Raw genomic sequence first — 13654 nt, forward strand, 5'->3', positions numbered from 1 at the left:
AAAAGGAATGGGGAGGAGGGAACCGACGCCTTCCGCTTGCGGTGAAAGTGGGGATTTGACCTGTGGTCAGTGCTGTCACCCCTTCCCAGAGGGCAAGAGGGGGTGTTCAGGAGAGAGAGTGGGGTGCACAGCTAATCTTCCAACCCCGGGATCCTGGGGTGTGGCGCTGCAGTCTAGGTTTGGGGGACAGGAGCAGAGAAGTGGGTGGACCGTTGCTGAGCCTCAAATGTGGGGGTTGCGGGGACAGGTGCCCCATCCTGCTCCTAGGAGAACCGGATCCCCCTGGCCAAAGAAGAGGGTCCTTGCCTCAGCTGGACTTGGAGCCCCCTGGACTAGGTTTGGTGGTTTTTTGTAGTTTTTTTTCCTCCGCAGAACGTTCCTAGGGAGGGCTCAAGGGGCCCGGCCTGTCCCGGCTCCGTCCCCTAAAACCACCCCCCTGAGCAGAAATCGGATCATTCCTTCTCCATGGAGATGGGGAGCGGTGGCAGCTTCTTTCAGATTGGCCTGTGCGAGCTACAGCTGGGATCCCCCGCCCAGCCCCCTCCCCTCCACCACTCCGGGGCACTTTGCCAAGTCCCTGCAGGATTTTCCCGACTTCCTCCCCGCTGCTCCTGGGTGTGGCTGGGGTGGGGGAGGCAATGAAAGCAGCCCAGCCCTCTCCTGGCCGGCTCTCTTCCTTCCAGAGTCTACTCTGTGTCTCAGGTTGGGAGGGATAAGGGTGGACAGGGCTCACCCCCAGCTGGGCCCCTGGAAGGAGGAGGGACCCCCGACAGAAGCTGTGGTCCCAAGGCTCCCAGCAGGGCCCCGGCAGGTGGGCAGGCCACCATTGTCTTTGATCACCCATTCCAGAAGTCTTGGCTTCCCAGAGCCCCTGAAGAAAGGAGTTTCTTCTCACAGAGAGTGTGTGGGCTCCTGTCCCCTGTGCGTATGTCCCCGAGGACATGCCAGCACAGCCTGCAGCTCCCGCAGCCCTTCTGCACCCCCGCCCCCCAGCTGTGGGTGTCTCAGGGCTTGGTTTTTCAGAGCAGGTACCCTCAGGGCCCCAGGAGTGAGAGTGTGCAGGGTGGAGCCACCCTGTGCTGCCCAAACTTGATCTTGTGGTTCCGAGTCGGCCTCGTCTGTGTTCACTGTAGGAGCCTGGCAGCAGGAGGGGTCTTTCACCTCCTGGGGTGTCGGGGGGGGGGGTGTCTCAGCCCACCCACAGGGCTGCAAAGAGCCAAGCTGGCTCGGAGCCCATTGCCCTGAAACTGCAGGGTCCGTGTTAGATGCCCCTGGCTGTCGGTGGGTGGGCGGAAGGGGAAAGTAGGGCCGTGGAAGCTGGACCCCCTTCCCGTACCCAGCCTGAGCCGAGACGGGCGCTGTGGGAGGCGGCCGGGGTCAGTTAGACCTCGGGGGTGGGAGCGCTGCTTCCTGGGAGAGGGTGTGTGTTCCCAGGCTTCCTGTCCTTCTGGGTGACGCTCGCAGGCAGTGGCCTCCCTCGTGTTTGTCTGCTTCCTGTGAGGGGCTGACCCAGAGATCTCCGTCCATCTCTGCCCGGGGTTTGAGCCTACCCTGGACATCAGGCCTGAGCAGCTGAGGTGGGACGAGAAGAAAAAGCCCAGGTGGCCAGTCTGCTGCTCGTCCCTGGACCCTGCGGCCTCATGTCCCCAGTGGAAAGGGGACACTGACAGCTGCCCCCCCTCCCGCCATGTCCACCACAGGTTCGAGTCTGGCGGTACTTGAAGGGCAAAGACATGGTGACCCAAGAGAGCCTGCTTGACGGTGGCAGCAAGGTGGTGATCGGTGGCTTTGGCGACCCCCTCATCTGTGACAACCAGGTGTCCACTGGGGACACCAGGATCTTCTTTGTGAACCCTGCACCCCCCTACCTGTGGCCAGCCCACAAAAATGAGCTGATGCTCAATTCCAGCCTCATGCGCATCACGCTGCGGAACCTGGAGGAAGTGGAGCACTGTGTGGAAGGTACGGGGCCTTGCCAGGGGCGGTGACTGAAGGGCAGGCTTGGAGGAGCTCCGTCACGCCCTGGGGGGCGCAGGAGAGTTGGCTGTAGGCCAGAGCACACAGTGTCTTATGGTCTGACCTCCTTCCTGTCCCCCGATCTCCCAGCTGAGTCCGGCCATCTCCATCTCTGACACTAGTAGGGATTCCCACGGACCAGCCCCCGCCCCACAGTGCCGCTGTCTGCTGTCTTGCAGCCAAGTAAGTCCCCGTCCTGCAAAGGGACAGGCTTCCTTCTCTTCTGCTTCCCCTCCCCCCAAGCTCAGCACCCTCTCCTGGAGGGTCCTTCTCTGAGGGAGAGGCGGGGACCAGGTGCATGAACACCCCCTGCTTGTGTTCCTGCAGAGAAGCCCAAACACCGGTCTGGATGGGTCCCGGATGTGAGCAGACCCCTCAGAGTGGGGCATAGGGGTCGGAGCAGGGGCCGCCCGGCGGTGTGTTCCAGGAGGCCTGTCATTTCTGGAAAGAGGGAGTTTTGTGGCGTGGATACGTCTAGGGGGTTTGAGCGGATGTGGAATCCCCGGAGTCGTCTGCTGTCCACCGAGCGCGCGTCTGCTCTGAGTGGTCTGAGCCCTCCTCCCCCGGCCCAGCCTCAGTGAGGGGAGCTGGAGTCCTGCGACCCGGCTTCCAGGCCCTACCCCCCTTTGCCCCAGGAGAGTCCCAGCTGGGGGCTGAGACCCTTTGCTGGGGAATGTGGCAGGAGAATGTAGGAACTGCCCCTCGCCCCCGCATCCTGTCTGTCCCCTCTTGGCTGCCTGGGAAGGGTTGCACGGGAGGGGGGCGGTGGGGCCGGTGGAAAGAACATTTCCTCCTCGGGCCAGTGGGAAGGGTCTATGACTTCCTTTCCCTGGAAGGCAACTCTGTCCCTCCTGTTGGTTCTTTGGGAGCAGGGAGGTCCCACCTTCTGTCTAGCTTAGGGTGTGGTGTTGGCTTGGTTTTTGTGGGATCCTGGGGTGGTCTGAGAGGGACTGTGCAGGAGTCGGGGCAGCACCTGAAATGGCGAGGCCTGTGGCATTCTGCCCAGCCTTGTCATCTGCTTCTGGGGCTGCTCTGGCGCCCGGAGCCTTACCGTCGCACAGAGAAGCCAGCAGGTCCCTTCCCTACAGTGGCTCAGATGAGGGGTCCCAGACCAGCCCTCACACAGAGCCAGGGCTTGAGACCCTGGTCCTGCTCTGGACAGGTCCAGGGGAAGGTAGCCTGGCGATGGCGATCCCTGTGGGAGGCTGGTGCCAAGCTTTGGGGATGTGTCGGGGGCTGTGTGAGGAGAAGCTGGAGAACAGGGGTCAGGGTACAGAGAGTGTCCTCTCCTTGTGAGATAGAGTGAGTGATCAACTCTACAGCTGGGCGCGTCCAGCCTGAGGGTCCGTGACCAGTCACTGTGGCCTTCTGTGGGGCCAGAGGGCCACCCTGGACAGAACAAGGTTTGGCATCTTGCCAAAGCCTGTTGGACCCACGCCAGCCCCTGGCTCTCGATCTGCCAGGCTGGGCGTGGGGACAGCTAGAAAGGAGGGTGCCCAGGGAGAGCCCCCCAGCCAGGACTGGCTGAGGCCCGACCTACTCGGTGCCCTGGGCAGCCGGCGCTCAGGCATTAGGCTAGGACCTGACTCCAGCGCAGGGACGCCGGTGCTGGACACGCGTACAGTCATGGCATGAGCTCCCAGGACGGGTGGAGACGTCGGCTCTCCTGGGGTGGGCCTGTGGGTGAGGACAGTCTTGGGGAGAGGACATGCAGAGAAGGGCTAACACCAGGACTGGCTTGGGGCCTTTGCCGGGGGGCCAGTGGCGGGGAGAAGCTCAGTCTCCACTGTGAGGTGGCCAGAGATTTTGAGGTGGGTGACACAGACCTCTGCTTTAAGAGCAGACCAGGTGCCATGGGGAGGGGGCTGGATTCTAGGACAGGGCTGATGTCCCCAGAAGCCCAGGCTGAAGGAGGGCGCCTCCCTGAGGCACGAGGTCCCTGGAGCCAGGCTCTGGCTTGGGGAAGGAACCATTCTGTGCCCCCTTCCCAGGCCGGGTGGGGTGAGAGGAAGCCCCTCTCCCGTTCTGCGGGAGGGAAGGACTCAGACCCCAGCCCAGGACTCCGTCCGTGGCTCTCAGTGAGCCAAGGCCTCACCCTCATGAGGGGTTCAGATGGACAGGACTTGGGCTACGCTGACTCTTCCGCATCTGACTCCGACCCCATTCTGTTCCCAGGGTCTCCATAGTTGTCCCAGCCCCATGGGGCCCAGAGGGAAGCCGGGCAACCCCTCCTCTCTGCAGGTCACCCTGAGACCACAAGGCCCCACTGCGAGCAGGAGGTCCTTGTCCACGGCACACTTCCCTCCCCAGGCCCCCCCATTCCTAAAGGCCCAGAGTGGCCAAGGCAGGGGGCATGTCTTCCCAGGCCTACCTCCTGGGGTGCACCCTGGGTCTGCTCCCTTCTCATCCCTGCCTGGCGAGGTCCTGAAGGGACGCCTGCCACTGGGCAGCACACACAGCGCCTCCCCTCCAGGCCTGCAGGGTCTTCCTGGCTCTGCAGGTCCTGCCCCTTCCCCAGCCTCAGCCCCCAGGAAGGCTCCGCCCCCATCCTCAAGTCCTCCTCCTCCTCCTCCCGCTGGGGAACCACATTCCTGGCATAACCGAGACAGGTATGTGTCCCTCCCTCTTGGCCACCTTTGGGTGAGGGAGGTCTGACGCCCTGGCTGCGCCCGCCAGGAGACCCCCCACCCCTGCCTTGTCAGGGAAGTAGGCAGGCCCCTTCCAGTGCCAGCTCCCCACGCACCGAGAGCCTGCCCGGGCTGGCAGCTAGGCCAGCATTTCCTCCAGCCTCAGCCACCTTGCTCTGGTCTGGACACTGCCCCCAGCCTCCTACCAGCCTCCCCACCCCGCCCCAGGAGGACTAGTCCTAGGGCTTCTCCTGCAGCCCCCAGAAAGGATGGGGGCCTGGCTGAGGGCCTGGAGCCCTTCACTCCCCACTGGGAGCCAGAAACAGAGAAAGGAAGTGTTGTCTGCCCTCAGCTGGGGCCTGGCACAGGGACGGGGTCAGACTGAGTCTGGCACGGGCCCAGCCCAGCCCTGCCCAGCCCTGGAGGGGGTCCTGGCAGGCCTGATTCGAGGGAGTCCCCTCCCTTCCTCCCGGCCAGGCCAGCTGTCTAGGACCTGAAGGAGGGCCGTGCAGTGGGTCGGGATGGGGAGCCCGGAAGTCCCGGGCTGCCTGACTCCTTTCAGGCCCTGCAGGCCTTGGAGCCCCCGTGTGGGCGACAGACACCCCTAGGCAGGACCAGCTCCCCACCATGCGGGGCAGGGAGATGTGCAGGAAGGTACCTGGGCTCTTTGCTCTGTTTTCTGGCATTTCGCTTCCGTACCCCCCCCCCCAATTCCTGCCCTACTGCCCTACTCCCCCCACATTCCTCCCTGCTGAAGTGGGAGGCAGCTTCTCCCTGGTCCCTCTTCTGCCCTCTTCCAGTCTGTGGGTTCTCACCCCACCCCTTTGCAGACCCCGCCCAGTGTCCTCCTGGGCCCCTCCGCCAGGCAGGTCAGCCAGGAGGGCCGAGGGGAGGCAGGCCCAGACGGGAGGCAGCCTGCCCTGCTCTCTCCTTGCCTTCACTGGGGGAAGGAGTCTGCCCAGGGGGGGCGTGACCCCCCAGTGTGCTGGCCTGTCCCCACCTGGGGCGTCCTTGGCTGGAAGTCAGGTGCTTCCTGGGCACCTGCTGGCTTCGGCTTTGATTTTGGTGCCTTTGCTGGGGCAGCCCCAGGGGTGGGCTTGGCTGGCTGAAAGCAAAGGGCTTGCTCTCTCCTCACTTCCCTGGGGAAGGGGCCAAGCCAGTAGAAACAGCTCTTGGCTTTTTCCAGACCCCACCCGCCCCCTCATCCCAAGCCTCTGCAGACTGGAAATGGAAAAAAATGTTGTTTTGGAACCGTCCTCCCTCTGTCTTCACTGACCACCCCGAGCTGTGCCGAGCTGTGCCGAGCTGTGCTGCTGAGCCGAGCTGTGGGGGGCAGGACACATCCTGGTGGGGCTGGCTCCGCCCTGGCCACCCCTCTGTGGGGGCTGCGCCCCGCTGCACAGATGAGGAAATGAGAGATCACCTGCTCAGTTAGCTGTCCCCACCCCGCCAGCCCTCACAGGCTGGGGGCCAGGAGGGCAGAGGAAGGCATGGGCTGCCCTGGGGAAGTTAGTGGAACAGGGGCCCCGGCCTCAGGGCCAAGGGTCCGGCACAGCCTCCTCCAGCGCAGTGGCCGGGTGGCCACGTTGCATCCTTCCTGAAGGGTTAATGCCCCAGCCCCATGAGAATCAGAGCCCACTGCCCAGCACCACAGGAGGGTGGAGAACAGGCCTCCTTCCCACCCCCACCCTTTGCCTCTGCCTGGGGGACCCAGGGCAGTCACCCCCTGTCTCCCCCTCACCCAGCAGTTTCCTCCTGGGGGTAGGGTAGAGAAGGGACCCCCTTTTCTGCTGTGCTCTCCTGGCCCTAGCACTCCCCTTGCCCCTGGGACAGGGGCGTCAAGGCTCCCCACTCTGGCCACTGAGGCCTGGTGGGGGCTGGGCTGGGGGCTCTAGGTGCAGTCCCCACGGTAGCCCACATAGTGCTCTACACCCCAGAGTCCCAGGAAGTGTCCACTGGAAAGAGAGGCAGCACCCCAGTGACAGCTACGCTAATGATAGTGACCTGTGAGCCAGGTCGGCGATGGAGGGTCATGTGCCCCCTTCGGTTCTGTACTGGGGCCTGGGGGGGTCATGTTCAAGCCCTAGGCTGTGTTCAGAGTCTGGAGGGGGGTGACCTAGGCCTCTGGGGGAGCATCCAGTAGGCAGAGAAGCTTCCCTCCAAGGGGCCTCTCTCCCTGCAGAGCAGATCCAGAGAACTTCCTCTGAGGAAGACCCCCCGCCAGGGTCTGCTTCCCGCTGGACCTGGGAAGGGGAAGATGGCCTCTCCCCTCCCCTCCCCTCCCCCTCCCTGTCCCCTCCACCGTCCCCCATGGAGTGGAGGCTCAGGAGAGGGGAGCTTTCTGTCCTCCCAAGCAGCCAGCTGCTTCCAGCTGCAGGGCCGGCACATGTGTGTGCGCACATGTCTGTGTACATGTGTGCAGGGGTGCCTTAACCTCAGATGTCCTCCTCTGCACAGGAGGATCGTGGTCAGAGCCCAGCTGGTGGCCTGTGGTTTCTGCCGGCCTTGTGTCCCTGGGCTTGGCCTGGGGCGGGAGCCGCCCCGGGGGCTCTCACATCGGGCTCCTGGCCTTGGCTTGCTGTGGGCTCTCCTGTTCCTGCCCGCTGCCCACCCTGAGCCTGGCAGAGGGCTGGGCACCTCCTCCTGTCGGTTCTGCTGCTGGGAGTGACCACGGCGGTTTCCCAACCCTGAGATGAAAGTGCTGTGCTGACAGGATGGAGTCCCTGGGGCTGCTCCGGTGCACGATCTCAGCCTGCGCCTGTAGCACCCTGAGTCCGGCGCAGGGCTCCGGGGTGGCATTACAGTCAGGGAGTAGGCGGGCTAGGCCGAGCGCTGGGTCTGTGCAGGCCGAAGGTGGATCTGAGGCGTCCCTGCTCCTCACAAGTCACCGCACGGCGGCTTTGGGAGAAGCGGGTGGCGCCCTGTGGCTGCGGGAGCAGCTGTGCGTCTGTCCGAGGACGTGAGGGTCCAGTGCACCTCTGGGGACACAGGAGCACAGACCCCTGCCCCAGCCGACTCCTCTTCTGGGGCAGGAGGCCATGGGGCCAGGTCCCGGTGTCGCTCATCTGGCGGCTCCTGCCTCAGCCACATCCACCCGCTCCCACCCAGCTCAGGGTCCATCCAGGAAACGGGCTCACTGGAAGGGGCTGCTGCTGTCCCCTGTGCATAGGCCCGCTCCGGCCAGATGTACTTCTCGGCTTCTCCCGGAAGCCACGTGTGTGCTCTGTCCCGACGGGTGTAGGCAAAGGGGAAGGGGTGTTCTGGGCAGACCGACAGACAGACAGCTGGAGGTCTAGTGGCTGCAGGGAGCCCCAGGTGTCCAGAGCCTGGGCGCGCGGTGGGGGAGACTGATCTGGAAAACCAGAGGCGACGGCGGAGGCCTGCTGGCTGGGGGAGCAGGCTGGCCCTCACCCGTGGTGCCTGTGCCTTCCCACCGAGGGCAGCACCCTCCGTGCCCTGCTCTCCCGCTGCGGGACGCTCTGCCCTCAGACACCTGCCTGTCTTCTGTCCGCACCTCCCCCCTCGGGGGTCTCTGTGTCTCTGCCCCTTTGTCTACTGAACCTCTCTGCCTCTCCGAGCCCCAGCAGGTGTCTGCCAGGCCTCACCCTCATGGCCCGTTCAGACCTCAGTGCGGGTGGCTGCGTCCCTCCTGGCCTCCATGGGGTTCCCGGCTCAGCGCAGCCAGGCCTCCTGGTTCTCCAGGCCCTGCCCACACCTCGGTGCCTCCTGGCTCCCCAAGCTCTCTATTCCTCCTGGAGACAGTCGGAATGGAGAAGCAGGCGGACAGGGGGTGTCCCCAGAAGAGGGCGGAAGGTGTGGACACACATCCGCCCCACTCCATTCCTTCTTTTGCTGCGGGCAACGACTGGCCGCTGTTCCCGTGGCGCCCCCTGGTGGCGACCGCCTGTGTCCTGGCCGGGGTCTGGGCCCTGATGTGGCTCCCGGGCCTCAGGAGCTGTGCTCCCGGCTCCTGACCGTCTTGCTCCTTGGCCCCGCTGGCACCACCTGGCAGGCCCCTGGGACTCCGCCGCTGTGTCCATCTGGAAGTTTTCCCCACGCATCTGTGCAACCCCTTCTCCTTATCACCCTGGTCTCTGCCCCCAGGTGACCACCCCCCCCCCCCCCCCGAGGGCAGACCATCTCTCTGACTCAGCGCCCACCTAGCCTGCACAACACAGGAGCTCAGACAGGCTAGGGAGACAGGGCTGGAGGGACCCTGGCCCCAAGGACTTAGGGACAAGTGTAGAGGCCTGTGGTCAGGCCGCTGGTATCCAAGCATGTGGACTTGCCGAGCCGCTCCTCAGAGCTGCCACAGAATCCCACCACCCTGCCGCGTGGACTCACGGGCAGGAGGGTGGGCCTTGCCTGCTGTCCAGAGGGGTGGGCCCTCAGCCATCAGAGTCAAACACGGCGACCTGCCGGCCTCACCTGAGCTGAGAACAAGAGGCTTGGGCCTGACAGGGCCTCCTTCCCAGTGGCTGGCCCTGGGCCAGCAGCAATATCCCACTATGAAGTGCCCATTGTCCACCGAGGCCCAGAGAGAATGGAATGCAGCTTGAGGGCAGACACCAGGAGACGGGGGGACCAGAGGTGAGGGGCTGCTCTGTCTGACCAGGGCAGCCAGGCCCCTGTGACCCTGGACAAGCTGGGTCGCCTACACCTGAGCGACCCATGGCAGCCACGTTTTCTGTCCTTGTGACGCACACCTCGAGGTCCCCAGGGAATGTGGGACAGACAGACGGGGTGGCTCCGGCCAGGGGAGGCCCAGCATTAGAGGTGTGTGTGGGCATGTGCCCTGGGACCCTGCCGAGGGGAAGGTGGGGCCACTCCACCCTGCCCTTTCCTGGGTAGCTGGGCCCAGGTCCCTCCAGAGTGAGGAAGGGGTCCTCTGCATGAGAAACGGGCCATCAGGTTTCTGGTGGACTGGACCACCAGCCACCACAAGCAGAAGACTGGACCGTCTTACCCCAACCCCAGCTTCCTTCTCGTGTCCAAAGAAGTACCTGGAGAGCCTTCATGTGTGCACATGCATGTGCTTGGGGGCAAACCCGACGTGTGTCGTGTGGGCGAGGGACAAGGCTCCTGTTCCCTGAAGGCGAGAGCGTGTGTGTGAGCTGCCCGGGGTGCATTCACGCCAGTGAGTGAGGAAGGAGTGCGTAACACCCAGTGCCGACTCAAACCTGGGTGTCCCCATTGTAACCTCTGCACCGTGCGTGTGCTGTCCCACATGGCTGAGGGGGAGCCCAGAGACCAGAGGGGCTCGTTTCTGGCCCGGAATATCCTCTGTTCCTTCCAAGGGTATGTGCTGGCGTAGGCTGGTCAGAGCTGAATGATTTTGAGTCTGAAGATCCCAAAATAGCTCTTGGTAGCTGTGTTCCCCTCCCCCTGCTGGGTCTGGGGCCTCAATGGCCCTTTGTCTCTCTGAAGGCGTGGAGTGTGGAGCCCCTGTTGGGGGCTCAGACTCTGACTGAGGCCAGGAAGGACAGGCTGCCTGCTGGCTCCCCTTCCCCCAAGCCAGGCCCTACGGCCCACCCCACTGTGGGCCAGTCTTGCCCCCATGTGAGCCTCTGAAAGCCAGACAATCTTTGTCAGCCCCCACCGCACCCCAGTCTCACACGGGTCCCTAGGCTGACCCCTCCCACAGCCTGGAGGCTTTATCCCCTTTGTCCTGCAGAGTCTTCGGGTGCTGCTGTGGCCGCAGCAGATGGCGCCCGTGTGCTTGGGCATGTGAACGTTGCCTGGCGTTCGACCCCTGGCACTGTCCCCGGGGCCCTTGCTGAGCCAAGGGATGTGGATCCTGGGGGACTGCAGTAACAAGTCAGTGGGGAAATGTGTGAACCGCCTGACTTGCCATACCAAGCGTCTGGGCTCTGAGCCAAGCCCTGCCCCAAGAAGATAAAAAGTCAGACCCTGCCCCGGGTGCTCCTGGTCCAGGGCGGCGCCCTGGGGAGCTGCCGGCACTCCGCGTGGTGTGGGCAGTGCCAAGGTCCAGTGAGCTGAGGTAGGGGATGGAGGCACCCCTGAAGGTGAGGCTGACCTGAGGCCAGGGTCTCCTGAGGGGCCCTGCTGCTCTGGGTCCACTGCAGTGTGAAGTGAAGGAAACTTGCCCTTTATTGGTTTTTCCTGCAAAGTTTGAGGAGGTTTGAAGACCTCCGCTGTGGGTGCTGGGGGACCCTGGCAGGATGGTAACCCTGTGTGGGATATGGCCCTAGGGTGCTTGGCCACAGGATGGAAAGGAGTCAAAGCCGATGGGCCTCATGGAACGTGACCCTGGCTGGTGGCAGGCGGCTGCTGGGGCTGAGGAAGTGGGAGGGGGCAGGAGGTTGGGGGGAGTGTGGAGCAACCTCCTGACCAGGAACTGGGGGGAGCTCTCGGGATGTGTGTGTGACACAACTGGACGCAGCATAGGATGGAGGGGCCCGCTGGAGGCTTGGCGGGAGTTGAGCACCAAGGTGTCCCTTTGTGCCCTGGGGTGGTGTCGCTGCACTAGAAGGGCTTGTGCCGGGGGAGAGGGGCTGTGCTCAGTGCTTGTCTCCAGACGTGGACTAAGATGAGACCTCCAAGTGACCGGGGTGGCACGGGTGGCTGTCTGGCTGAAAGGGGGAGCTGCTGACCACATGGGCGGACACCCCTCCCGAGGCCTGAGCGCAGCGTGTAAGTCTGAGGGAGTGGGCAGCCATGTGTCTGTTGTGTGTGGGCCTGTGGGTAGATGAGTGTGACTGAGCATGGATGGCGTGGGGGGCAGTGGTGCAATTAAGGTCTTTGAGCAGGGCTGGGGAGTTGGTCAGCAGCCCTTGGAAGGAACTGACCAGAAGGGGTCCTGGGCTGGGGTGGGTGGGTCCTGACCCCAAGGAGAAGAGGGATCCTCTGTGCCTTGGGGGCCAAGCTTCCTCTTTCTGTCTCTCCAGAAAGGGCAGACCCAGAGGGACAGCCAGAGGTCACTGCAGGGCCTCGAAGGCCTGGGACCAGGTCCAGGCTAGTCCAAGAGGCCAGACGTGGTAGGGGTGGTGGTAGCGCTTAGGGGTCCCTCCCCAAAGGACTGTGGGCAGTGGCGGCATGGGGGTGCGGGGGAACGAAGGGTTAGTCCTAGAGATGGCCACCTATCGGATTCCGGCTGCGGAGGGTGGGCGTGACCGGTGTGGATGATGGGGACGGTGCACGACCCTGGCCTTACCCCCAGGCCGGCAGGAGCTAGGAAAGGGGCGTCCTCAGGCGGCAGACGTGGAGAGGCCTGACTTGGAGCGGGGCCCCCCCCCCGCGCCCCGGCCCGGCTGTGACGTCACGGCCCGGCCGCTCGCTGGTGGCCTCCGGGGGGCGCTCCAGGCCCGCGGGACCCGGCCCCGAGGCCCGCGACTATTTACATAATGATGCTCGACCAGGAGCTCATTTGCATGTTCCGCTCTCCGTCCCCGAGGGGAGGCGGGCAGGACGCGGGCGGTTTGAGGTGTTGCGGGTAGTTCCCGGGTGCGGGTGGGCCTGACTCGCCACCCCCTCCTCCTCCTCCGCCCTCGGTGCTGGACCCGGCGCGCTCACCACCTGTGTGCGCACCTGGGGCCCCTCCCCCACAGGCCACCGCCAGGGCGGGGCCGGCGCGGGCACCTACGGGGGCGCGCGCACACGAGCGCGCGCACACCGCAGCCGCCCATGGAGTCCTGCACGCGGGCGCGAGCCCCCCTGCGGGGAGCCGGCGTGACCCTCCCGGCCCGCGCCGCGGCCTCGGCCGCCGACCAGCTCCCTCCCGCCCGGCTCCGCAGCGGGGGGCGCCGCAGGGGACCCGCCCCGCCCCTGACCCCGCCCCGCCCCTTCTCCCTCCGCCCACCCCGCCCCTAGCCCCCCCACCCCGCCCCGGCACCTGCCTCCTACCCCCACCCGCCCCGCTCCGCGCCCACCCTCCCCGCGACCCCTGCTCCTTCCCCGGCCCCGGCTCCCTCCTCGCCCCCCACCCCCCACCCCTGCTGCTGCCCCCGCCTGCGCCCGCGTCCCCTTTTGTGCCGCCGCCCTGCCGTCCTCTTCCGCCCGGTCCCCTGCGCCGCGAGCCCCGACTCCCCGCGGACGGCGGGGTCCCCGGGGGCGGCTTCCTTTGTCTCGGCTCCCGCCCTCCTTCCGCGGCGCCCCTCGCCCCTCGCTCACCGCCTCAGCCCCGGCGAGGGCGACGCGAGCTGGCGCTGCTCGGCCGGAGGCGGGAGCCGAGGCGCGGCCCTCCGAGGCCCTTTCTTCTCCGCTCGCCGGCGCGCGCCTCCTGCTCGCCGGCGTCGCCGCTCCCGTCTCGGCCGGGGCTGCAGACCCTCGCGCCCGGCACCGCGCCGCCGGGGCCCCTCGGGCCGGCGCCTCCCGGGAAGCCGGCCGGGCGGGGACGCGGGCTCCGGGAAGACCGAGCGCGGCCGGAGCCTTGCGGACGGCTGCCGGCTCCCGCGGCTACCGGCTGGTGGACGCCAGGGCTGGCCGCGGGCCGGTCCCAGCTTCTCTTCCTTCGGAGAACCCTGCCCACCGCCCGTGATGAGCCTCGAGGGCCACGGCGGGGTCCCGCGGCTCTCCGGGCAGGGACCGCACTGAACTTTGAGCGCATGGCTGCTGTCAGCTGCCCCGGGGGTCCCAGCATGGGGGGAGTTGCCCCGGAGAGGCCCAAGGGCGCCCCTTGAGGAGCCCCCACACCCTGAGCGTGGGGACTGAGAACCCAGGGCCATGCCTCCGCTGCCTCTGGAGCGGGACCCGCGGCAGCAGCGCGGGGTCTCCCTGCTGGTGCGCTATTTCATGATCCCCTGCAACGTCTGCCTGATCCTGCTGGCCACTTCCACGCTGGGCTTCGCTGTCCTGCTTTTCCTCAACAACTGTACGTGGTTGCGGGCATGGCGACCCCGGGCCAGGCTCGTGTGAGCCTCCTGCTGGCTTGGGTGGCTTTCCTCCGCCACGGGGCCGACTGGGGGATAGGCAGGGTCACACAGAGGCTACTGGCGGAGACGGGACTCACAGGGGCCACCTGCATCTTCTGAGACAGGATGGGCCGTTCTTGG

The 13654-nt window shown here is 65.7% G+C and overlaps 1 protein-coding gene across 14 annotated transcripts in view; it reads left to right on the forward strand.

Annotated features, from left to right (window-relative positions):
• AGRN (agrin) overlaps positions 1–13654 on the forward strand; it is a 33140-nt gene that overhangs the window by 776 nt on the left and 18710 nt on the right. For 10 of the 14 annotated variants that reach the window (XM_059138169.1, XM_059138159.1, XM_059138161.1 and 7 more), the window contains exon 2: positions 1701–1962. In XM_059138169.1, coding sequence (XP_058994152.1) covers positions 1701–1962 — 262 coding nt within the window. Of the gene's footprint in view, positions 1–1700; positions 1963–2136; positions 2200–12974; positions 13474–13654 lie in introns of those variants that run through there. The other 4 variants (XM_059138170.1, XM_059138171.1, XM_059138173.1 and 1 more) reach the window with 3 other exon arrangements.

This window comes from Mustela lutreola, chromosome 10 (assembly GCF_030435805.1).
Source record: "Mustela lutreola isolate mMusLut2 chromosome 10, mMusLut2.pri, whole genome shotgun sequence".
NCBI lineage: Eukaryota > Metazoa > Chordata > Mammalia > Carnivora > Mustelidae > Mustela > Mustela lutreola.